The sequence below is a fragment of the Pituophis catenifer genome, unplaced genomic scaffold (assembly GCF_029215685.1).
Source record: "Pituophis catenifer annectens isolate HBS135680 unplaced genomic scaffold, rPitCat1.0.hap2 SCAF_3, whole genome shotgun sequence".
NCBI classification, from domain to species: Eukaryota; Metazoa; Chordata; class Lepidosauria; order Squamata; family Colubridae; genus Pituophis; species Pituophis catenifer.
In genome coordinates this window covers 192,246,886-192,271,796 of record NW_027256883.1, presented here as the reverse complement: position 1 = coordinate 192,271,796, position 24,911 = coordinate 192,246,886, and the positions used below count along the sequence as shown (strand labels likewise).

The following is a 24,911-nucleotide window of genomic DNA, read 5'->3' as shown; positions in this document are numbered from 1 at the left end:
CGGAAGGATGGTTTCAGTTTTGCTTGCTTGTCTGCTGCTCATCTCCACTTGTGTGGCTTGGTTCCTAACCGGCCATAGGGTTGGGGACCTCTGCTCTAAGCAAAGTAATTCTAATACAGTGTATAATACCATTCAGTCATTTTTATACTATTTGTAAAAAATTGGGGGCTATAATAGATAGTTTATTAGCAGTATTGGTTAAATATGTTATAACATTAAAACCATATTAGAAAGGGTAATGAAAATAGAACCATATTTGTCCTTGGTGTTATATTGGGAGTTTGTTTGGAGTTTCAGAATTATGGTCCCCAGAATTATAGAAAGCGTCTCTTCTCTTAACCATTGTTTTATTTTTGTTCAGAAATAAGTTTTGTGTAAATGTCCTGGTTATGATAGCTTCTCCATTACATATGAAGGGGAAATGGAACATCTTAAAAGTGGGAAAATAATAATTTATGAAGCCATAGGCAGAGGAACAGCTTGACTTCAAAAGTTGTGGGAGCTTCATTACTGGAGGCTTTCAAGAAGAGGTTGGACTGCCATTTGTCAGAAATGGTGTAGGGCAGGGGTGTCAAACTTGATTTCATTGAGGGCTGCATCAGGGTTGTTAGACCTCAGAGGGCTGGGGTGGGTGTGGCTGCGGTGGGTGTGGGTGTGGCCAGCTTAATGTCACTTGGGGGTGCCTTTGGCAGCCCAAGTACTCTGCAAGCAAAAACGGGCTGCCGAGCTCTGTTTCTGGCTGCGATGGCCTCCTGCAACCCTGTCAGCAAAAAGAGAGCCCAGAACGGCCGCACACAGCCCTTGTGCGCTCCGTTTTCAGCTGCGATGACCTCCTGCACCCTCTGCCAGGGAAAACGGAATTCGGGAGGGCTGCATGTGGGCCTCACAAGCTCTTTTCCCTGGCAGAGACACCGCGGGCTGATGCTTTGCTATTTCCAGGGTGGCCTCATGGGCCAAATCTAAGCATCCCACAGGCCAGATTCGGCCCCCAGGCCTTGAATTTGACACCCCTGGTGTAGGGTCTTCTGCTTGGGTGGTGGGTTGGACTAGATCAAGGGTCACCAACCTTTTGGACCTCAGGGACCACTAAATTCATAATTTTAAATCACGCGGACCACGAATATGATCTGCCTAATGACCTGCTGGGTGAGCATGGCTAGGTGGTCATGTGACTGGATGGGCGTGGCCAACTCCTCACCTGCCCGCCCGGGCTTCTTAGGGCCCCAACAGGAAGCAGTTGTTCGAGCTAAGCAGCCATCACAAGAAAGAGTTGGCAAAACAGCTCCGTTCAAATTGGATCTGACCGAGAAGGAGGCTCAGCAGAAGTACCTCACTGAGGACAATGAGCATAGGCTTTCCAAGCAGAGGGAAGACCTGCAGTAGTGCAAGGCCAGGTGCCAGCGCCTGGAGGCTCAGCAGGCTGAGATGGTCAACCAGTTCCAGGCCATGATGCAGTCCCACTGGAACAAGGCCCTCTGGCTCTTTACCACCAGCGGTGCTTTCCTCCAGCCTTCACCCAAAGCCCCGCACCATGAGGCCAAAGCAGACCCCAAATTGGAATTTCTGCCCCTCTCTGACTCCCACAAAAAGACCTCGAAGGGGGAGACTCTCTGCAGCAACACAAACGTTCATTGCACATATCAGTTCCAGGGGCTGTAGTTTGAGGACCCCTGATTTAATGCAATATTAAAAATGCAAATAATTTTTCTGTGGACCACCAAAATTTTCTTGCGGACCACCAGTGATCCACAGACCACTAGTTGGTGACCACTGGACTAGATGACCTATAAGGTCCCTTCCAACTCTGTTAATCTGTTATTTGAGCTTCCAAGAAACATTCAGCTTACTGATTCTGAGTAGAGAATTCTAGTTTTTTTTTTAATTAAATGCACAAATTAGTTTTTATGACATGATTTTTTTAATATACCTGCTATGTGCTACTTCTGTGTTTTTAATCACTTTACTGTGTAAATGTTTCTGTTCATGACATTTAGACAGCTTTATCAGGCACATAGACATTTTCCAATTATATTTTCTAATACTTGAGCTTCCCCAAACCTTCAATATCAATTAATAATTGATATTTCTAGCAATTTCTTTTAAGTTTAAATCATCTGGAAAGCAAGTTGCTAAAGGTTAAATTTTCTTTTTTATTTGGTTTTCAACTTAGAATTTATAGATTTTTACACTATAAATAGTGTAGATGAATGGATGACACCAGATGACTGGAGAAGAGCAGAAGTTGTCTCTATCTTCAAAAAAGAGGTAAAGGAAGATCTAGCAAGTATAACAAAGCTGTCAGTCTAACATCAATACCTCACATCGATACCTGATGTGAAGCTTCAAAACATAAGAAATCAATCTGTAAGCATCATAAAAACTATTAGTTAATAACATGGAACCCAGCATGGGTTTGTCAAGAGAAATCTTGGCAATTCCAAAAATTCAGCAAAGTGTTTGAAAAAATATCTGATGACATACTGATTAGCAAGGTACTGTACTGAAGTGTGGACTGGATGGAATGAGCGGAAAAATAACTGGCTCTGAAACAATACTCAAAGAGTGCTTCTCAAAGGTCATCACCGAGAGATACTAATTGGCGTACTGCAAGGAACAGTTCTTGGTCCTCTGTTGTTAAATATTTTCATTAAGAGGCAGAGAGAATACTTTTCAGACTTGCAAAAGATCTAATTTGGGAAGAATAGCCAATACCCTAAACGATTTCAAAACCATCTTGATAATTTTGCAAGTAACAATGAAATTTAAGATATAGGTGCAAAATTTGCTTAAGGATGCAAAAATCAAATGCTCAGGTATAAGAAGGGGAAACCTGACAGGAAATAACTATTCTATTATGCTAGGTTTTTGTTAGTCCCTGTCTCAAATATTGTATCTTGTTGTTTATATGAGATGTTAAAAAAGATTCAGAGAACTTGAAACAAGTTTACAAAAGGGCAGTGAAGATTATCAGGGGACTAGAAATTAAATGTGAAATGTGATTGAATGAGCTGAGTGTGTTTAGCCTTCAAAAAGATAGATGATTTGGGGAATTGGATAATCATCAAATAGCTGAAAGGATGTCACATAGAAAAAGGTTTTTTTCATTCCATAATGCACGACACACAGAATTTACAGAAATTACATAGAATTTTATAGAAGTTACAGGAAAATAGATTCTGGCTGAATATTAGGAAAAGTTTTGTAGCAGTAATAATTTGATACTAGCTATGCAGCTAATACCCATACATTAAAACCTCTGCCCTTAATTTAGGATGGGATGTTTAATTTCAATTCTTGTACCAAGCAAGGGTTTGAACTTGTTGGCCTAAATGGTTCCTTCCAGTACTAGAATTCTATGATTCTAATGAAGGAAGGAAATTATATGTTTCTCAGAATAATGTTGCAGGATCCAATCTCAGTTGGTCACTGCCAAGGAGTTTAGTCGCTACGCTGGAGCCCATCCTCAGAGAACTCTCTATACCAAAATGTGTGCTTTGGGCTATTTTATGTGTTGCATTTATGTTGTGCCTGGTTGTGTGTGACTTTTTAGTTATTGATTGAGTGTTGATGACTGACTATTAAGTCTTTGGCCATTGTTTCCCTGTGCTGCTGAGTCCTTGGCTCCTAAGGATCTGATAAGTGGGTTGTAAATATGATTCTAAATTTAAACATCTTTGGGCAGTACTTTTATGTCAATTTAAACATTAAAAGCAGTGACCATAGAATTTCAATGTTGTCCTTGAATTATATAAAAAGTTATCTAGAGTTTGGACTGAATGTTTATTGATGTTCAAGATAGTAAAACTAAAAGCAGATTGCAAAAAGCTCCAAAAGATATCTTCTGACTGGGTAAATGTGTTTCAGAATAACTATCCGAAAGTCACCCAGCCAGCTCTGGTATGGGCAACATTACCATTTCTCTGGAATCCTGCCCTTATAAATGAGCACATCTGATTTCAACTTCAATGTACTACCTATTATGCTATTTAATATTTACTTATTCAAAGTAGGTACAGACCATTTCCTGAAAATGTTATCAGCACAGTGATAGTATTGATCTCATCACCTTCCCTAGAGTAATGATAATGGTAGCCAATATGTATCTTTTAAAAAGGGAAATTAGACAAGTTTATCAAGCTATATGTTAAGTTTTTGGAAAATGTGTGTATTAATACTTTCATTGTTTTTCTGTCTCTAGTTAAGAATTAACCAGAGCTTTTCAGTGAGCTTTTCTTTTTAAGCATTTCTTTTTGCTTTACTGTGAAAAAAAAAAGTAAATTACAGGCTTGTCCTTTGAAGGAAAATGTTACTTCCACAATTATAAATTGTACGTCACTGAAAGCAACACAAGGAAAGCTGAATCATGATACAATATTTATTGTTTTGTCTTCTCCCAAAGATGCTTCTTCAAGAGGTAACTGGACTTTCTGGTTTTTTTTCTTTGAAGACGTTTTGCTTCTGATCCAAGAAGCTTCTTCAGCTCTCACTGGATGGTGGGGAATGAAAGGCTTTAGACTCCTTGCAGACAGCTGGTCATTTGCATTCTTTTAGCGAGTTGTTAAGGCCACTGGAAGCTTTTCTGTGTCCTTTCCCCACCATCCAGTCAGAGCTGAAGAAGCTTCTTGGATGATAAGTGAAACGTCTTCAAAGAAAAAAACCAGAAAGTCCAGTTGCCTCTTGAAAAAGTATCTTTGGAACAACCATGACTTGGATGACTGAGAATCTCCATAGACATGTTTTGTCTTCTCTTTCATTTTAAAACTGTAATGAATATAAATATGTGAACATCAAAATCTCTCTATTCTTACAGCTTGGCTGAAGAAGAAATAAAAGCAGAGCAGGACGTAGTGGAAGGGATGGATATCTCCACTCGATCCAAAGGTTTGTAAAAACATATTCTAAGCATAAATTTCTAAGCATAAGAGTGCGGTAAAGCACTATGGAGTGGTATATAAGCCTATATATTGCTGTTGCTGTATTTTTAAAAGCTTTATTTTGCCTTTCCTTATTGATTTCCTGAAACACACTGTCCCTTAAGTCACATTTGAGTAGATACATACCATTAACTATGGTTCACAAACATACTAATTCACAATACTTTGTATATTATTTTCCATGGTGTACTTTTGGTCAGGTCGTATCTTGCTATAACTGCTTCAGTTCTCTTGTTATAATTCTTTTCCCCCTATCCCTAGAGTAGCTTAACCTATGCAAATCTGTTGCCTTCTTGTGTTTTGTATTATAACTCCCATTATGCTTACTAAGAATATTGGAGATTGTAGTCCAATATATCTGGAGATCACCAAAAACATATTGCCAGAAACATGTATTTCTCTATCTTCAAGTCATGTAGAAAAAATTCCTCACTTCTTTGTGATGTATGTTTTTTAATGCAGAATCTTTAGAGTGTTCTAGAGCTGAATTGTATTTTGATGAACCTAGAAACTCACAGGTGTGTTCCTAGGGCTTAACCATAATTCTCTTCAGTTCTTTTTTTATTGCTGTTGAAATAGCATTTAGGAATATTTTCTCTTCCTGAAGAAAACATGTTGCTAAATGTTATTATTAATTGTAGTTTTCTGGACAGGGGTTAAATTTCTGTTTGAACAGTTCTTGTTCAGTTATCCATCTCTGACGTGCACTTTGGCAATTTATGGCTATGAAGGCTGTTCTCCATAAGTAATGAAACTGTAGAAATAAGTTACCATCATCAGATAACCACATATTTTGTTTTTGTGTCTGAGAGACATTTAATTGATTCATTTCTTCATTGCCAGAACTTTACAGAGTTAGTGTGTCATAACAGATCTTTCAACTTAAGCACCCTAACAGCAGGCACTTTGTGTGTCTTATTCAGCAGCATTGGAACTAGCAAATGCCTCTGCAAATTGAGGGTTAATTTGCAATACCATTCATCAATAAGGACATTGTTTTAAATGCTTTCTGAGTCAATCACACTTACAGCACCATCCATTGCAATATCATCAACAGTAGTTTGGACTTTTGTAAATTCTTCTCTATTCATCCCTGTGACCAGGATTCTACTTAGGAACTATTTAAGGAAACCCAACACACTCTCAAAATTCTGGCTCCACCTTTAACAGAGAGAAAAAGAAGTTCATGAAGAGGAGAAAGTGTATCAGTTGACCGTTTTGGCTCCATCTGCTGGCAAATTGCTTTCTAACCATAGATAAATCTTTAATAGGATTTGGGGCACACATTATAGTAGTATCAGAGCTCCGCTTTGCTTTTTCGAAGACTTTGAATCTTTTGTCTAATACGGATCTATAAGTAGACCTTGACTCATGACCATTTTTTGAAGTTTGAAGATGGTTGGAAAAAGCCTGCCCTCAAAGTTACAACCATTGTACCACCCCTGTGGTCACATGATTACAATTCAGGTGTTTGGCAACTGGCTCACATTTATGATGGTTGCAGTAGCTTGTCATATGATCATAATTTGTGGTTTCCCAACCAAATTCACATAACAAATGTGTGATTTGCTTAACCGCCATGTGATTTGCTCATTGACCATGTAAAATGGTTGTAAAAATGGGGTCCAGTCAAGTTGTAAGATGAGGACTATATGTATTTCCATTTTGAAGTTCTGATTGGATTAATCAGTCATTAGCTTCATAATGCTTTGGTTATCCACTAATTTAATTTCTAACCTACATTGACCTAGAAAATGTATTGGCAGTTTCCAAATTCTCAGAATCAACTTTTCTTTACAAAAGGGTACTCTGTTTATCCATGCTTTTTTTTCTCTGTACTTTATAGTATGCCATCTCAATACAGTTCTGAGAGCTGAAGTTCTTATTGTTAAGAAAGTCTGAGCTTGGAATTCTTGTGAAGCAGAATGGCATATCTTCTCTAAATTTGTGCTCACTTGAACAATTTAATATCTCAAGATTCCTAGTTACTGACTTTCAATTAATATTGTCTATTTTCAAAGTTTATTTCTATATTCCCATTAAAAGTATTATTTTCAGTTACTGCAGTATAACATACAATAAATATCTGCCTTGAATTTACTCACATTCAGCTCTTGTTTCTTCTGTTTTTTTCTTCTGCCTTCTGTTTGGTTATAATACAGGTATAATACACTTAATGATACTAATTGGGATCAGAAACTCTTGTTAACAGACATGATCATTAATCAAAAGAAAACATATTACTACAGTCCTGGTTCTAGTCAGTGAGGACTGTGTGGATCTTTATGGAAGAACCTCACATGACCAGAACTTGCAACTTTCCTATTGATGTTGCTTGTTAGAAGCTGGCACAGAAGGTTGCAAATCGCAACCATGATACTACATTAATGGATTTAATGCATATGGTTCATATCTATATTTGAAGAAGAGAAGACATCTCCCTCAGTTGTTCATAGTCATTGATGATCACCCTTTGTTAGTTTTCCTTCCTAGATTGAAGGTCAAAGCTTTACAGATAGCATTTGCAGAACATAATCCATATTATTAACTTACTTCCAGTCTTTTGGTGGTTCATTATATATTGTGAATAGAAAATTAGAAGACTTAAAAGAGTTAATTTCTGCTGGTTAGATAATGAAATATGCTTATTGTCATGCTGTATTTTTAAAAATGGGGAAAATGGCTGCTGTAACTGTTCCCTAAGGCAAACGATAAAGTTTTCACAATAACTGTAAGGTAGGCCATAATTATTATTGTGGGAAGGAGAGCTATTGCTAAGAACTAGTTGCATGGTTACAGCTATTTTCTAACTTCATATGCAGTTTCTTAAATCTCAGTGTTTGGTCAACCACATTCAGTTTCTAAATTACAGAATCAAAGAGCATAAATTAAAAATGAAAGAAATAAAAAAAATATAGTGTAGCCAAAAGAGAGAAGAAGGATGTAATAGGTATAAATGAATTGGTAGAGTTTGGGAGATTGATGTAATGAATACATATACAGAAATGTAAGAAAGCTAAGTTGTGGATGTCTGAATGTAGGAATCTCTGTTGGAGTGACTCTCCCAGTTTAGGAACCACAAGCACTCCTACCGTGACTAGGACCACTTAGGCCTTTACTTTCCACATCTTTTCTAGTTCCTCCTTCAGGCCCTGATTCTTCTCCAGTTTCTCATACTCTTTCTTCCTGATGTTGCTGTCACTTGACACTGTTACATCTATCACCACTGTTGTCTTCTGATTCTTGTCTACTACTATGATGTCTGTTGATGGATCAGTATCTGCCTGTCCATCTGGAAATGGAAACCTCACAGGATTGTTAACCCTTTTATTCTCCGTGACCTTCTCTGGAATCTCCCATCTGGACTTCGAGGGTCTAGTCCAGTGGTCCCCAACCTTTTTATCGCCGCGGACCAATCAGTCTTTGATAATTTTACCGTGGCCCGCTGAGCGCGCGCAGGGGTGGGGACTTTGGTCCACACGTGCGTACCTGCGCGGGGCTCTCTTCCCTGGAGCCTTTGCGCACGGCCCAGGAGCTTTTGCGCACGGCCCAGGAGCTTTTGCGCACGGCCCAGGAGCCTTTGCGCTGCAGCGTTCATGTCCCCCGGCCGCTGCGCGGCCCGGTGCCAGGTACTCCACGGCCCGGCACCGGTCCGCGGACCGGGGGTTGGGGACTACTGGTCTAGTCCATACCCTGTGCTGAAGTTTCTACATACAATGCTGGCTCCTAGATTTTGCCATTCAGTCTATATTGTTCCTGCTTGCATCTTACACCTTGCCACTATGTGATTAGATTCCTTTGAGTCCTCTCTGCATTATCTGCACCTCAAGTCCTGTCTCTTTTGGTCGAACCCTGTTTTATGGATCTGGTGCTTAGTGCCCAGTCTCGTGCTGCTATAAACAAGTGTTGTCTTTTTGTCCAGGGCTTTTCAGCTACTAGTAGACTTGTCAATGTTAACCACCTCAGTGACTTGCAAAGTTATGTCCTCTGAAGGATTTTGCCTTGCCATGGCACTTCCTCTTCTTGATATTCCTCCCATGTCTACTGCTGCCTCAGACATTCTCATTTTGGGTGCCATCTTACTGATATACTCCTGGATGCTTTGGATTTCATCCCAGTGGTTTTGACACTCACCAGACCCCTCATGCCCCCCTTTCTGGCTGGTGTCCATTCTTTGGGTGTTGGATTTGGGATGGAAGCCTCTGCACATTGTGAGGAACTTCTTAAAATAAGTAGGATTCACCTCCTGCTTTTGGTCAGCTCAAGTTAAACCATTTTTATATCCACTTGTCTAACTACCATAGTGAGGAAAGATAAAATGATAATTCAGTCATCAGAATCAAAAATAATTTATCTTCCTCTCCCCCCAAATCTATGCTGATGGCTTGCTTGAATTTGGTAGACGCTTGGAGGTTTGGGCTTTGTTGTCATTTGTTTTTCCTTGTGATCGTTATACAGCATTATTTTTAGCTGTTTGTGGAGTCTTTAGGATGCATTTAAAAATGTAAAAAAGACTTTGCTGGTTAAGTTAGTAATCTTAGAATAGTATGTATGTATGTATGTATGTATGTATGTATGTATGTATGTATGTATATATTTACTCTCTATTCATGCTATTGTGCACATTTGATGTAAGCCACTTTGCTGCAGGAGCATACTTGAACTTAATTGGATTTTTTTTGTCTGTTTGCTGCAGTTTTTGTTTTGCACTTCAAATGTTAAGAGTTACTTTGCTGATCTTGGCTGTGTGTACGGCTCATGAATAATTTTTTGTTCTGTGCTATATACTGTGTACTGTAAATAATGTAAGGTAATTTCATTCAAAATGTCAATGCTGAGAGCCAGGCAGAGAGGAGTGTTTTGGTATGTTTCCAAGATTTTTCTTTCCTTTTGCTAATTGATTCCTCTACACAAACAGAAAGAAACTGCTGTTATTTTTCCTTTTTTTACTTGTTGGTAGAAACCAGCCATGGTGGAAGGAATGTAATCTGTAGTTGAATCTTTACACATGTAAAGAGATAATCCATGTTCTGACTGTCTGCAAGATTAGATGGACAACAAGCAAATTAGAAACTGAAGTTTTGTTTTAAAACATAGTTTTAAAGTAGCCCCTAGTACAGTGTTGGTGAACCTTTTTGGTACCATGTGCTGAAATGGAAACACACGTGCCGGAAGCTGGAAGAGCAAATGATCTTCCAGTTTCCGGTGCGCGCATGCGTATTGGCCACCTAGTCGTCCGGTTTCTGGCGTGCATACCTGCATGAAGACCAGCTGTCCAGTGCGCATGCACTGGTTCCACCTGGCCTTTTGGGGATCCTCACACCTCCCTGCCCGCCCCCCCCTACCTGCCCCCTTGGTCCCCTTTGTGGTGGTGGGTCATCCTCACCGATGACCCAATTCTGCAGCCCTGGACAGGGAGAGAATGTTGGGCGGGGAATGCTGCCTCCCTCTGCTGGAAAGCTGGAGCCCCTCCCTGACCTTGGAGAGAAGGGACATCAGCGTTCCTGGGGCTCCGATTGGGGGGGCAAGCAGGTGGGAGAACTTCACCCAACTCTGATCAGGATGAAGTGCCCCTGCCAGCCCACCACCCAGAACAAGCCAGTGCAGCCTCCCCCTTCCCGGCCGCTTCCCGGCCGGCGAGCCTCTTACCCTTCGGCGGCGCCTTTCTGCTTTCTGGCCGGCACGCCTATTACTCCTCGGCGGCGTCTCCATACATGAGGAACTGTGCTCTCCAGCTTGCCTCCCCAATGGCGGCTCCTCCTTTTCCTCCTGGCTGCTCCAGCATCCCGGCTGGAAGCGGCAGGGCGAGAACCACCACCGCCCCCTCGCCCCTCGCAGCGGCAGGAGCAGCAGGTGGGGCAGCCGGCCACCCAACCAGCAAACACTATCCCATGCACCTTAGCCGGCCAGGTGCTCCGGACTGCGAATGGTGTCGATGTTGTAGGCTGGAGGACTGGGGCCATGCAAGAAGCCCGCTTGAGTGGGGAGGGAGGGAAGCCCTGGCCCGCCCATCCTGGCTGGCAGCTCTGTTCCCCTTGCTCTTCTGGATTCTGATGCGCCGGCCACCTGGTCTTCATGTGCGCAGGAGTGCTAGAAACCAAAAGAGCAGCTGCCAAATGCGCATGCATGCGCTGGGAAGATGATCTTCTCGTTTCTGGTATGTGCATGTGCACCGGCCAGCTGGTCTTCATGCGCACATGTGCAAACACCGGGTGGCTGCTCTTTCGGTTTCTGGTGCTCCCAGGTGTGTGAAAACCAGCTGGCTGGTGCCCCGGAACCCAGAAGAGCAGGGCCCAGGTAGACTAACTGGAATTAATTTTGTATATTCTGCCATGGAAGAGGTGATTAATTGAACAGGTTGTGTCTTGTGTGCCAGATGAATGCAGTTTATGTGTCCTCATAATCCTTTCAATTAAGATACTATCCAGATCAAATTATTTTTTAGTTGAAAGAAAACTAATGGGAAGTCTACCACATCTGGACTCTTTAAAAATGGAATAATTGTTACATAGCCGCCACCAGTTAGATTTTCTAATCTAACTTAACTGAATTAAGTTATTTTAGTCATGTGAACCTGCCCTTAGCTATTCAATTAAAATAGAAACTGATGTTCTATAACACATACACACACACACACACACACACACACACACACACACACACATCATGTTTATAGTTAAACAAGGAATGTGCCTGTTTTTGCTTCTGATTCCTCCCCAATTGCTATAGCTTTTATAGTGCTACTGGGGTGGTTCACCTAAGGCATGGGTGTCAAACTCGCCGCATCATGTTGCCATCACATGTCATTTCATGACAGTTTTCCCATTTGCGGAGCTGGGGTTGGCATGGCCTGTGCATGGCGCAGCCGGCCCGTGAGCTGCCAGTTTGACACCCATCACATAAGGTTTTCTCTCTCATCCACACTCAGGAGGTACACCTTTCCTGATCTCAGTTAACCAATGAATGTAGCTTTAAACCAACTTATTTCACAGCATGTCTACATTCTCTGTTTAATTTTGACTGTACATTTCATGTATCCTGAATTTAGGCTTTAAGTCAGTGCTGATCAGCTGGTTAGTCATATTAGTTGGAGAAGCAGTCAGTAGATATAGATGGATATATTTTATGATTAACATAAACATAGAAATATACAATGTGAGTTGATGTGATAACTGACATAAATGCACACTACTGAAAAATTTGCGTGTGAATATGAAAATTAAGATTTCTGGGCATGCTTTATATTGGCAGTAGAATGTCTCTAGAACACTTGTTTTTATATCAGTGGCAAAACTAAAATGCTTTTTTAAAAAAAGTTGTGCAAGTGTAATAATATCCTATGATTTTTCAGTATTGTAATTCTTTAATCCTTTTTAAAAAGATCCTGGCTCTGCTGAACGTACAGCTCAAAAAAGGAAGTTTCCAAGTCCACCACACTCTTCTAATGGTCATTCCCCTGAAGATTCATCAACAAGCCCAATTAAAAAGAAAAAGAAACCTGGCTTATTGAACAGCAATAATAAAGAACAGGTAATAGAAGTCGTGGCTATGAAGCAATGTTGCATGTTGTAAATGAAATTGTGATACTATCTAAATGCTCCAGTTTGTCTGATTATTTATTTATTTATTTTATTTTATTTTATTTTATTAAATTTTTATACCGCCCTTCTCCTGCTGGACTCAGGGTGGTGAACAGCCAAGAATAAAAACGTCACATATAAAATTTAAATTTTTTAAAAGAATTAAACAAATTTTGGCCCAATAAATTTAAAACACCCCAACTAAAATCAATTTACAGTTAAAAATATCTAAAAAATATCTAAGAGGGGATTACTCCAGCCCAGCTTGATGAAATAAAAAAGTTTTAAGGGCATGGTGAAAAGCACGGAGATCTGGTATCCTACGTATCTCCGGGGGCAGGTCGTTCCAGAGGGCAGGTGCTGCCACAGAGAAGGCCTTCCCTCTGGGGGTCACCAGCCGACATTGTCGGGCCGACGGCACCCTGAAGAGTCCCTCTCTGTGGGAGCGTACTGGCCGGTGGGAGGCTAGCGGTGGCAGAAGGCAGTCCCGTAAGTACCCAGGCCCTAAGCCATGGAGCGCTTTAAAGGTGGTAACCAACACCTTGAAGCACACCCGGAAGACCACCGGAAGCCAATGCAGCTCGCGCAGGAGGGGTGTCACATGGGAGCGCCCCATCGCTCCCATAATCCCCCGTGCAGCCGCATTCTGCACCAGTTGGAGCCTCCAGGTGCTCCTCAAGGGGAGCCCCATGTAGAGAGCATTACAGTAGTCCAGGCGGGAAGTGACGAGTGCCTGAGTGACCATGCGTAAGGAGTTCCGATCCAGAAAGGGACGCAACTGGCGAATCAGGCGAACCTGATAAAAAGCCCCCCTGGTCATGGCCGTCATATGTTCTTCTAAAGAGAGCCGTGCGTCCAGGAGGACGCCCAAGTTGCGAGCCCTCTCCGTGGGGGCCAGTAACTCGCCCCCAATAGCCAGCGATGGCACCAGCTGGCTCTATTGGGACGCCGGAAGCCACAGCCACTCGGTCTTGGAAGGGTTGAGTCGGAGTCTGTTTCTCCCCATCCAGACCCGCACGGCCTCTAGGCACCGGGACATCACTTCAAGGGCATTATTGGGATGGCCTGGGGTGGAGATGTATAGCTGAGTATCATCAGCGTACTGATGGAACTCCACCCCAAAACCACGGATGGACTCGCCCAGCGGCTTCACATAAATGTTGAACAGGAGAGGTGAGAGGACTGACCCCTGCAGCTCCTCACAAACAAGGCACCTCGGGGTCGACCTCTGCCCTCCTGACTGCGACCGGTCAGAGAGATAGGAGAACCACTGTAAAATGGTGCCCCCCCACCCCCAACCCCTCCAGTCGGCGCAGCATGATACCATGGTCGATGATATCAAAACCCATTGAGAGATCTAACAGTACTAGGATAGAAGAACAACCCCTATCCCGAGCCCTCCAGAGACCAGCCTGAAGCCGGACTGGAGCGGATCTAGATAGACAGCTTCATCCAGGTACTGCGGAAGCTGTAGTGCCACCACACTCACAACAACCTTCGCCACAAAGCAAAGGTTGGAGACTGGACGGTAGTTAACCAAAACAGCCGGATCCAGAGAGGGCTTCTTGAGGAGGGGCCTCACCACCACCTCTTTCAAGGCGGAAGGCAAGACACCCTCACTCAAAGAAGCATTAATAATCCCCTGGAGCCAGCCTCGCGTAACCTCCCGGGAGGCCAGCACCAACCAGGAGGGACACGGGTCCAATAAACATGTGGTTGCGTTCAGCCGTCCCAGAATCCTGTCCACGTCCTCGGGAGCGACAGGGTCGAACTCCTCCCAAATGACATTCTCAAGACCTGCCTCCATCATCCCGCCTGTATCCACCCAGTCAGAGACGAAGCCTTCCCGAATCTGATTGATTTTATCAAATGTTTTATAGCAAATGTTCTTTGACAGTCATGTTTAAGAGGAAAATTGCTGCTTGATTTCTAACTTTTTGTTCAGCTAAGATTTTTTTTTTTTGGTAAAAATAAATAAATTATTGAAGAAGCAACTTCTGATAGTAAACAATACATATATATTTATACACATACATATACGTACAGACAGATAGATGGAATACACACAGGTGGCCTGTTTTTGGCTGGCAGAGCAGGGGTGAAATGCTCCTGGTTCAGACTGGCTCAGGCGAGTAGGTAGTGATGGCGGTGGGCAGTTCGGAGAACCGGTAGCAAAAATCCCTGCCCCCGACCCCATGCCCAGCTGAGCCGCGCGATCATCAGAGGCTTTTTTTCTTTTACATGCCTCTGACGAGCCAAGCTCTGACGATCCCAGCTGAGTTGCCTGCCGATCAGGCAACTCAGCTGGGATCGTCAGAGCTTTTTGAAAGCATTTTTTAACATGGTTTTACATGTAAAAAATGGTTTTAAAAGTAAAAAAAAAAAAAATTGGCCACGCCCACCCAGTCACATTACCCCCCACCACCACCAAGCCACGTCCACAGAACCGGTAGTAACAAATTTTAGATTTCACCACTGCGGCAGAGTGCTGCTGGAGGCCGGGGAGGCCGAAAACGGGCCATGCGGGGGCCTCATTGGGCCTCCGTACGTTCTGTTTTTGGCCCACAGAGTGCTGCAGGAGGTCATAGAGGCTGAAAACACAGTGCTGCAGGAGGCGTCTGTCCATCTCCTCCCTGCCCCCCATCCCCCCGCCAGCCTGTGGAGAACTACAATGCTGATGTGGCCCTCGAAAAAATCCAGTTTGACACACTGGTGTAAGTGCTATTGCTGCTATTTATTCTGAATATCACTTGCTTTGATGCATAAGAATAACATCCATTTTGGACTAGTAGCTGCACACAGGGTCTTTTCTGTCCCTCCAATTCCCATCCTAAGTCAGTAAACCAAAAACAGTTCTAGTATATAGTAGAAAGCCAGATTCAAAAAATAGTAAAGCAAGCACTTTACTATGCTTTAGAGAAGCCCACATTTGTCTTTGTACCTGCTTTAATAATTATTTATTAATTTTTTATGCTACCCATCGCCCCTACAAAATAACTCTTAATTATTATTCAACTTAGAATTCTCAGAATTAATGGCCAGATTCCCACTATCAAAGCTTTCATGCCACATTCTAAGAGAGCAATCACCATTAAGGATGCTCTACCAAGAAGCTTTTCTATGGCAGTATGATTTATGGCAAACATTGTGTGGAAGTAAAATCTAAAAATGTATAATGTAAAATCTGCTAACTACCACTTGAAGAAATACGTTAATCTAAAGAATAATTATATTTTGTTATTATCTGTAGTAATGTTCTACAGTGCTCTTTGAGTTACTACATTTTATATTTATAATAATCAGTGCATTCAATATATAACACAGTTACTTTGTTAAGCTTAGCAAGGGGATTCAGTGAGATATAAGAATTGCTGATAATTGCTAATTACTCAGCCAAATAGTTCCAGGCTAATCAGTCAACCTTGGACAGAGTTCTGCATTATCCTATTCTAAATTGTCAATTATTTAAGTTGAAAGAAAATATTAGAACAGAATTTTCAGAATAATGGAACGGAATTTCCATAGCAATAACTGTATTGCATTGATAAAAGTTGATTTATAAAAATCAGGTTTATTAAGCAATGTTTGTGTATACAGTAATATATTCACCGCTGGTTTATATTTAATGGTTAATTATTAGAAGAGTTTGTGCTCTACCACTTTGATTGCTGTGTCATAAAACAAGGTTGGGGAATGTAGAGTCCTTTAAATCTTGATGAACTCCAGTTTTCATAAATCCTAGTTACTATAATCAATAGCAAGATATGAAGAGGTTTAGTCCAAAAACTTTTATACATAAATTATGTATAAATTATTAGTATAAATGTCATATGAGTATTGTAATTGTTGTTTATGGTTCATGATCTAGCCATGATGCTTGATAAAGCTTGCTAAAATGCTTATTTATTTGACTTTCAGGCTGTCTCAGTTGCCATAGAAACCCTAAGCAACAGACTGTAATGCAATAAAGGTTTATGTACAATGTGTACAATCACCATGGCACAATCCAACCACAATAAAAATAAATACATTAGAATTAAGCAGCAATTAAAATTATATAAAAGGAAAAAATTAGTATATACATGAAAAATATATAATCAAAATGAAAATACTGTACAATTATAAAATCTTAAAATCTATCTGCCATCTAGCTTTATTAATAAGATTTAAAAACAGCCCTACTGCCATTTTCAACATCAGCTCTTGGCGACCACCACTAATCAGACTGCTTCATTGAATAAATTGGATTTTCAAATCCTCCTTAAAAGCATTAAAATTAAGTTAATAGAAATTAAAACAGTCTGGCAATAACAGTAAAAACATTATCCCACATTAGGGCTAATACAGTAGTTTTGCAGTTTATAAGACAAGTTGGCTAAAATCAGTATCAAAACTGGGAGATTACAAATTACTCTGCCCCTGAATCTGCTGAAAAAGTCAGGTAGTTATATTAAGATTGGATCTGTGAGGACTTTAGGAGGAATGCTATTGCATATGGTAGGGTTTTTTTTTTATAAACTTATCACTCTAATGGCCCAGATAGTGTACAAAATAAAGTAATACAGAAGTTCAATAAGCTCAATAAATTCAAAGTTCAATATACTTCAACACACATTAACCATAACTATCAAGAATGTATGTGCAGTATTCATTCTGGTTAGCATTAGGGTCATTGCTGGAAAATGAAAATAATCAATGGTTTTGCAAAAATGCAAATATAGATTTTTAATTTAAACTCCACTCAAGATTTTTACATTTTTGCAATCCGATTAACTAAGGATACTATTTTATTCTGAATTAGTTAATGAAGCCATTCTGAAGTTGTATACTTGTTATAGTAGAACTAATATTAAAAGAGATCTTTGGGCAAGACAACTGAACTAGTTGGGTGCCCTAGTAGAAAAAGTGAGCACCATTGTTGGACCATCTGTAATGTTTTTAAGGCTGTGGATCAACAAATAACTGTTATAGGACCAGATGGACTCAAGGGCTAGAACTTCCATCTTAGAACTATACAGACACCTAGCTTAAGAGGTCAGAGTGTGTTTGATACATTATGTGTCACTTCTTGAGAACACCATAAAGCATCTGCAATTTTTCCAAGGTTTTGTGGCTGGCCTCCATAACTTAGCTTACCCTGGAAAATGTACATTTGGTTTAACATATTTCCAACAGGTGGTACTTGCACTTTCATTCATGCACCAAAAGATATTTTGTTTTTCAAATCCAAATCTCTGCACAGGTCCACTTTATTTCTTTGATGTATCCTCAGAAAATCTGACAAATATCCCAATGCTGAGAAATGCAAAATGTTCCTTCCCCTGCCTGCTGTCATGCCCCGGGTGGACTAGTGATGCTGTTTCTGCTCGGGAACAAGCATCAGTGTCTCCACCATGAAATCTAACGATTACAATGATGCTCTGCCCGTATGATTTTGTATGTGGATCCATATATAGTGATGTATATCTTCCATGTAGAGCCAAAAGTATTAGTGTCCCTCAACTTTTCCCCAAAATGTCTGCCATATGAACTAAAGATAGGTAGATGTCCAAATGTTTCAACTAAGTCTACACTCCTGTGCGCCATCATGTCCCTACTTACTTTTATTTCTCTTTCTAAGATAGCCTGGAACTTTGTAACCTTTTTGCATAAGATTTCTTTGGGTCTATAATTTTAGTTATATTTTTCATCAATTATAGCTTTACAGCTTTTTTGAGATCCAATAATTGCAACTCCTTACATGATACTATGTATGGCACCATACATTTGTAAAAAAAAGTCTATTTGTCAGTTTTATTTATCTTCAGATTGAATTTTTCCCAGTTACAGAAAAGGTGCCTTCTCTTATTTTCATTAGATAAATTTAAGGGATTGGCAGGGCATAGAAGAGACTTTTTAAAAAAAGATTAAAAAAACAAGTTGGCCATGTTATAGGCATTAACAGTACTGATTTAATGTTTAAAGGTAATCAAGTTTACTATTTGAATTGCACCCTCAAGCATTTTTAAGCCAGTATGACTCTTCATATGAGCAGATGATATGATCTCAATAAAATGTTTCAGTTAACTCTCTGGCTGCTGGATTTTGCATCACCTGAAATTTCTGGACACTTTTCAGTGGTAATTTCTAGAGCATATAGAAAGGTAATTTAAGGATATCAGTTACAATGTCCACATCTAATATATTTTCAGTGAAGATAACATGAGCATACTTCCAGAGGATAATAGTCATTTATTTTGAAATGAAATATAAAATAATAATGTTGAACAGATTTCCCAAGGTTCATTTTAAACTTAATCCAGTATAATTTTAGGTATTGGGATTGTAGCAATTTAAACAATCATGTTATTTATTACATGATTACATTGCGTTAAAAAGACTGGAAGTATGTAAGAGATGTTGGATATTGTTTCTATCTTGTTTTCTTACTTGAAAAACGGAATATGTCAAATCTCAGGTGTGATCTTTTTATTTTGCTGAAGATAATATGAATGAGGAACCCTCTAAAGACTAATTAGAAGTTTCTTCTAATTGGAGTTGTGGGACCATTTTATTTTACTGCTGCTTGATCAATGCTTCTATCAACATTTTATCAGTTTTCTATTCTACACTGCTAGTTATTTTGCAGTGCATTTTTACACGTTCTTCTACCATATTTTGGAATGCCATGTTATAAAAATAATAATAGTCTAAAGTCATAGATGTAAGATTATTTTTGTTAGGATTCTATTTTATTGTATTATATCCTAAAAGCTTTATTAATCTTAATGTGCACATTTTCTGCTTGTTTATAATTCACTTATATAATCATTAAAAGGATTTCATGTGCTAATGAAATGAAATGATAGTGGGAGGTTGGAATATATCCTCACTCAAATTCAAATATCTTTATAAACTGGCCAGTCTTTAAGCAGCTTTTACGTTAAAAAAGAGAAATAGTTTAATACATCCATTTGTTATGTCGTGGGGGGAACAATGGGACAATAAAACAGCATATCAAATTAAAAGTTGTGCGCAATTCTGTGACTTAAGATATTTGGCCACCTGATATGTGAGTGTGAGCCTATTATCCTTTAAAAAGTAATTCTGGTAGTCCTCAACTTATGACCATAATGGAAGCTGCCCATTATGATCATAAATTGTGATGGTTGTAAAACAGGTCATCATGTGACTGATGCCCCTTTTTTGTGGCAGTTATTGAGCAAATGTCATTGTCATTAAGCAAGCCAGTTCACCATGGGGCTTCCCTCCTCCCCCCAAAAACCAATTTTTGGCAAAAATGTAAAGCACAGTCACATGACACCAGGATGCTGCAAGTGGCCATAAATGCTACTGAAAATGAGAGACTGAGTAACCAGTCAGCCATAAAGAAGTTATAGATTAAAGCCAGGACTTTGAAATGTAGCTGGAGTCTTATTGGATGCTAATGCAGGGCCTGCTATTTCTGAGATGCAGATAAAAAACCTGAGGTCCAGAATTTCAAATCTCTTGTCAACCTTTTGTGACTATGAATGCAAGGTTCCCATTGGCAATTAATAGGAGTTAGATTATCCAGGAGCTTATTTAGATTTATTACATATTAGCAAGATAAAAAGTATCTTTTTATAGCAAGATAAAAAATAACACCACATTTTCAAACAGTGAGCCAATTACGTCCCCACTGATTCTGATACCTGTTATCTAGTTTAAAAATATGAGAGATATTTTTCCCAGCACACTCTTCACAATTAATTTTCAAGCAGCTTCATGTTTTTTCTGCAACAAATTCATAATTATTTAAAGAAATCCTTTAAAGAAACATAAGTTACTATATATTGTGGATGGAACTTGATTTCCTTTGACAGAAAAAATATTGCTTGTAGTTAGAGTGGGTTTTTTTTTTTTTGTACTCTTACATTGCAGCCACTTAATTGCTGTTAACTGTTCAAATTATCATGGGCTGAAGCAATTTTTAAATTAAATTTTAGGTGTCTGATATAAACTGTACCAGTAGTTAAGAACAGAATCTCAGTAACACTGCAGCAGAATAATTTAATATAATAATAGAATGTTCAATAAATGTGAGCAGAATACTTTGGCAAAGATTAGTCTCTTCATAAGTAATGGTTTGCCCTAATTTCTTGATTGGATTATAAAATAATTGAAATTGAAGAGATTATTAAGCAGGTATTTGGGCTATGTCCATTAGTATATAGCATGTGCAAAAAAAGAAAGATATTTTTAAAAATGGTTTTAATACACTTGGAGGAGATTCTCTTACATAGTTGAAAGCACAAATAAGACACTGAAAAGAAAGGAATGACCAAAAGGAATGACCAAATGGGTATTGAAAAGTATAGATACATTAGAAGATTAGCTGATGCTTGAGATAAACTGTTTTTGGTGAATGTAATCCTTTTCTATTCCCTCTTTCCTTTTTTTTCCTTTCCTGTTATTCTCTTGGCCTCATTTCTGCCCAATTCTATTCCCACTTTTCCTTTCCTTCTCAGGTGCAGATACCCTTTCCACCAACTCCTTATTCTGTATTAATTTTATGCCTTTAATTTGTTTTAATGTATTTTGGGAAGAAGAGAATTTTGTCAGAAAAACATGAACAGAGCCCTCTCAGTTGCTAGTTCAGTCACTTATGTGTTGTCTCCTCCTGGCTAATTAAGTCCATGTGGGAAGGACATGTGGGTCTGGGCAGTAGTTATTTCCTCAAGAAAGGAAGTGATCCTATCAGCTCTTAAAGAGGCAGTGGGCCCCCTCCTCACTTGACCCAAATTGTTTGCACAGTTTTCGTCTGGTCTCCAATGTTCTCTTTCTAGGAAGGTGGTGGAGAGAGAGGTCACATAACGTCTTCAGAGAACCCTGAATGAAACAGATTATCTAGACCCCTTTCAGTTGGGGTTCACAGCGGGATTTGGGACTGAGAAGGCATTGATAGTACTCATAGATGATCTCTAGCAGGAGCGAGATGGAGGTAGTGCATCCATCTCAGTGGTGTTCCATACCATTGATCATGATATCTTTCTGGGCTGGTTTCAGGAATTGGAAGGTGGATGGCACTGTATTGTGCTGGTTCTCCTCCTTCCTCAGGATTCTGCCTCAGGGTACTGTTGTCTTTCCCCTTCTATTTAGATTTACATGAGGCTGCTGGTTGAGGTGACACAATGGTTTGGGATGAGTTATCAATATGCTGATGATACCCAACTTTGTATCTCTACCCCAGGCCCTTTGAGTGATGCTGTGGATGTCCTATCCCAGTATCCGGAGGCTTTAGGGGACTGGATAGGTCATATGAACTCTGACTCAACTCGGGCAAAATGGAGTGGCTGCGAATATTGGGACAAAGAGACAATATTCTTCTATGTTTAGTTCTGGATGGGATTACACTACCTGAGACTAACCCAGTGTGCAATATGGTGTCTTCATGAACTCACGGGTCCTGCTCAAAGAGCAGGTGGCAGGCGTGGCTAGGAGAGCCTTTGCACACCCATATCTGGACCAGGAGGCCCTGCTCACAGTAATTTATGCCCTTGTAACCTCTCGTTTAGATTACTGTAATATACTCTACATGGGGCTGTTCCTGAAGAGCATTGGGAATCTTCATCTAGTGCAGAATATGGCTGCGTAGGTAGTAAATGGTGCCAGATGTACACCCCACGTAACACCATTTCTGCCTGAGCTGCATTGATTACTGATGTGATTCCAGGTGCAATTCAAAGTGGTGGTTGTCATGTATAAAGTCTTACATGGCTTGGGACTGGAGTACCTCTTTTTCCAAGGGTCTCTGTTCAACCCGATTTAGCAGAATGGGCATGCTGCAAATTCCGTCAACCAAAGGGTGTCAACTGGTGAGGAAAAGAAGACAAGCTATTTACACAGTGGCCCCTGCTCTATGGAACATCCTTCCTTCAGCTATTAGTCCCAACCCTATTTGCCTTTTGTAAGGCTAGAAAAACCTGATCCAAAGTGTGTACATCTAGAGATTTAGACAATGGTTCAAGACACAGCTGCATACAATGTTCACACTTGGACTCCCAGACAGAGTAACTGTTAGAGTAGTTATGGAAGGGATTGTAAGTAAAATGTATATTTGAGGGGACAGTCTTACAAATTACGTTGGGCTATTAACTTGGCTGAATGTTAATTACCATAGATAGTTAATAGGAAGTAAGTGATATTGTAGCGATTCTTCCATTGTTTCTTAAAACAAAACAAACTTCTCAATACAGTAGTATTTAATATAATTATGTTCTCGTAACAGAACTAATTCAAAATATAGTTTGTGCCTTAAAAAGAAGCCAATGTATCATTATTACGTGCTTATGAGATATGTTAGCAATTTATCTAATTGTGCACTTCCTTTGGTACAAGAGTTTTAAGTATAAAACATGCTAGATAAATCACAGCTTCATTGATTTCTGTAATAGAGGTTGTTAGGTTTAAAACATTACATAATTATGCATACTATTTGGGAAAACAGTTGTATTTTCCCATCAATAAAATAGCAAAGATATCTATGTCACTTCCTTTGTATATCTTATTCACACACACACACACGCACACACAAACCAAAAAGTGCAGCCTGGACCTTATATATTTGTAAGATTGGGTTCTCAGATAAGGAGGCTGGAGATGGTTGGGCAGACAGACAGCTGAAAGTTATTCCTGTTAACCTTGAAAAGAATCGCTTGCCAGTTCACAGGAAAAAAATTAGAAAGAATTAAGAAAGTCTCTTTCCTAATGTATTATGGGATAAATCAGTTCTCAGAGGGAAATAGTTCAGTTTCAATATTCTTGTAATTAGCTTTAGTCTCAGTAAATATTTTAAAAGAAGATTCATTGTGAACCATGCTTTGAAATAATTATTTCTGGATTGAGTCAGCTGTTAGAAAGCCCAACACCTTTTTTTTCAGCTCTGTCTCAATCCATCTACAACCCCTGACTCCACCTTTTTCCAGTGGCCGCTTTTCACATTGAGAAGAAATTTAATTATATGCATGTTTCAGTTATAGAAGTTTGTGATCCAGAACAATTCTATATAGCATAAAGAATAAAACCCTCGTCACCTATCCCTAAATAGTGATTGTTTTTTTTTAATGCCACATAATTACTAAGCAAATGAATAATGGTTTATGTAGTTTGCCTCTAGTTGAAGATCCAATGCATCTGATTTGGAAAAATTATATTTACTTTAGTAAATATAAGCTCTGTTTTCAAATGCTTGGTGTGCTGAATGAGAGATTGGAACAGCTTAAATATTAGGTGGGGGCTGGTTGGTCATATTTGCTTATTTTAATTTTAAAATACAAATTTGTTTTGAAACCAAACCTGTCTTTCTTGCCTACATTTCAGTCAGAACTAAGACATGGTCCGTTTTACTATATGAAGCAGCCACTCACCACAGACCCTGTTGATGTTGTACCGCAGGATGGACGGAATGATTTCTATTGCTGGGTTTGTCATCGGGAAGGCCAAGTCCTCTGCTGTGAACTCTGCCCTCGGGTTTATCATGCTAAGTGTCTGAAACTGACAGCGGAGCCAGAGGGGGATTGGTTTTGCCCAGAATGTGAGGTATGAGGCCCATATTTGTTTCCCTGCTCCTAATTTCTCACTTTGTAGAAAATTGTTCTCTTGCCATTGACTTTGACTGTGTAGTCATGTCTTGAAAAGATAGGTTAATGTAAATAATCATACAAATTAAGGCCTTTACCATATTTAGCAGTTTTATGTTTTGATACGATGTTGGTTTTTTATTTACAATTTATTTTGTAGGCTCATTGGATTTGCTTTGTCAGATATAATGGAGAAAGGCAAGATGTGAATGAGAAAACAGAGGATACTAAGATTACATGCTATCATGATAAAATGTTTTACTGTGGCATTTTCCTAATTTTATTTTGAAATTATTCATTTTGTGTATTAAGTATTCTTTGTATAGTGTGAAAACGTTTCAGAACAAAGCAGTTTCCAGAAATTTAAAATACCATTTAAAAGACAAGTTGAAATCATTGTGTCTGTAAGATTATTTGTATAAGGAAAGTGAATAGAGAATAACATAATAGATTTTTCTCAAAACATGCTAGATATGACTAATAATTTGCCTCATACAAAATCTGCTAATTGTTACCACGATCCTTAAAAAGAAATAGGATTATTTTAGAAAAAGTGTATTTATAATTCGTATTCATAGACTGTTTGAATTTTTATGCTATGGGACCTGTGTCAAAGGATTGATATTGCCACTCAAGCTTTTATTTGTACTGTATATATAGGAAACTATGCTATCTTACTTTAAATTCTGTTTTATAACTATTGTATTTATTTTGTACTTCTACTTGCCAATGAAAAATTCTAGACCATGGGCATGCTTAAGAAAGAAAGCTAGATTGGGACAATAAGTTGATTAGAT

At 39.5% G+C, this 24,911-nt stretch overlaps 1 protein-coding gene across 2 annotated transcripts in view; it reads left to right on the top strand.

The window, feature by feature from the left end:
- ZMYND8 (zinc finger MYND-type containing 8) overlaps positions 1 to 24,911 on the top strand; it is a 78,780-nt gene that overhangs the window by 12,677 nt on the left and 41,192 nt on the right. For both annotated transcript variants that reach the window (XM_070941716.1, XM_070941715.1), the window contains exons 2-4: positions 4,811 to 4,881; positions 12,316 to 12,464; positions 23,855 to 24,073. In XM_070941716.1, coding sequence (XP_070797817.1) covers positions 4,811 to 4,881; positions 12,316 to 12,464; positions 23,855 to 24,073 — 439 coding nt within the window. The remainder of the gene's footprint in view (positions 1 to 4,810; positions 4,882 to 12,315; positions 12,465 to 23,854; positions 24,074 to 24,911) is intronic.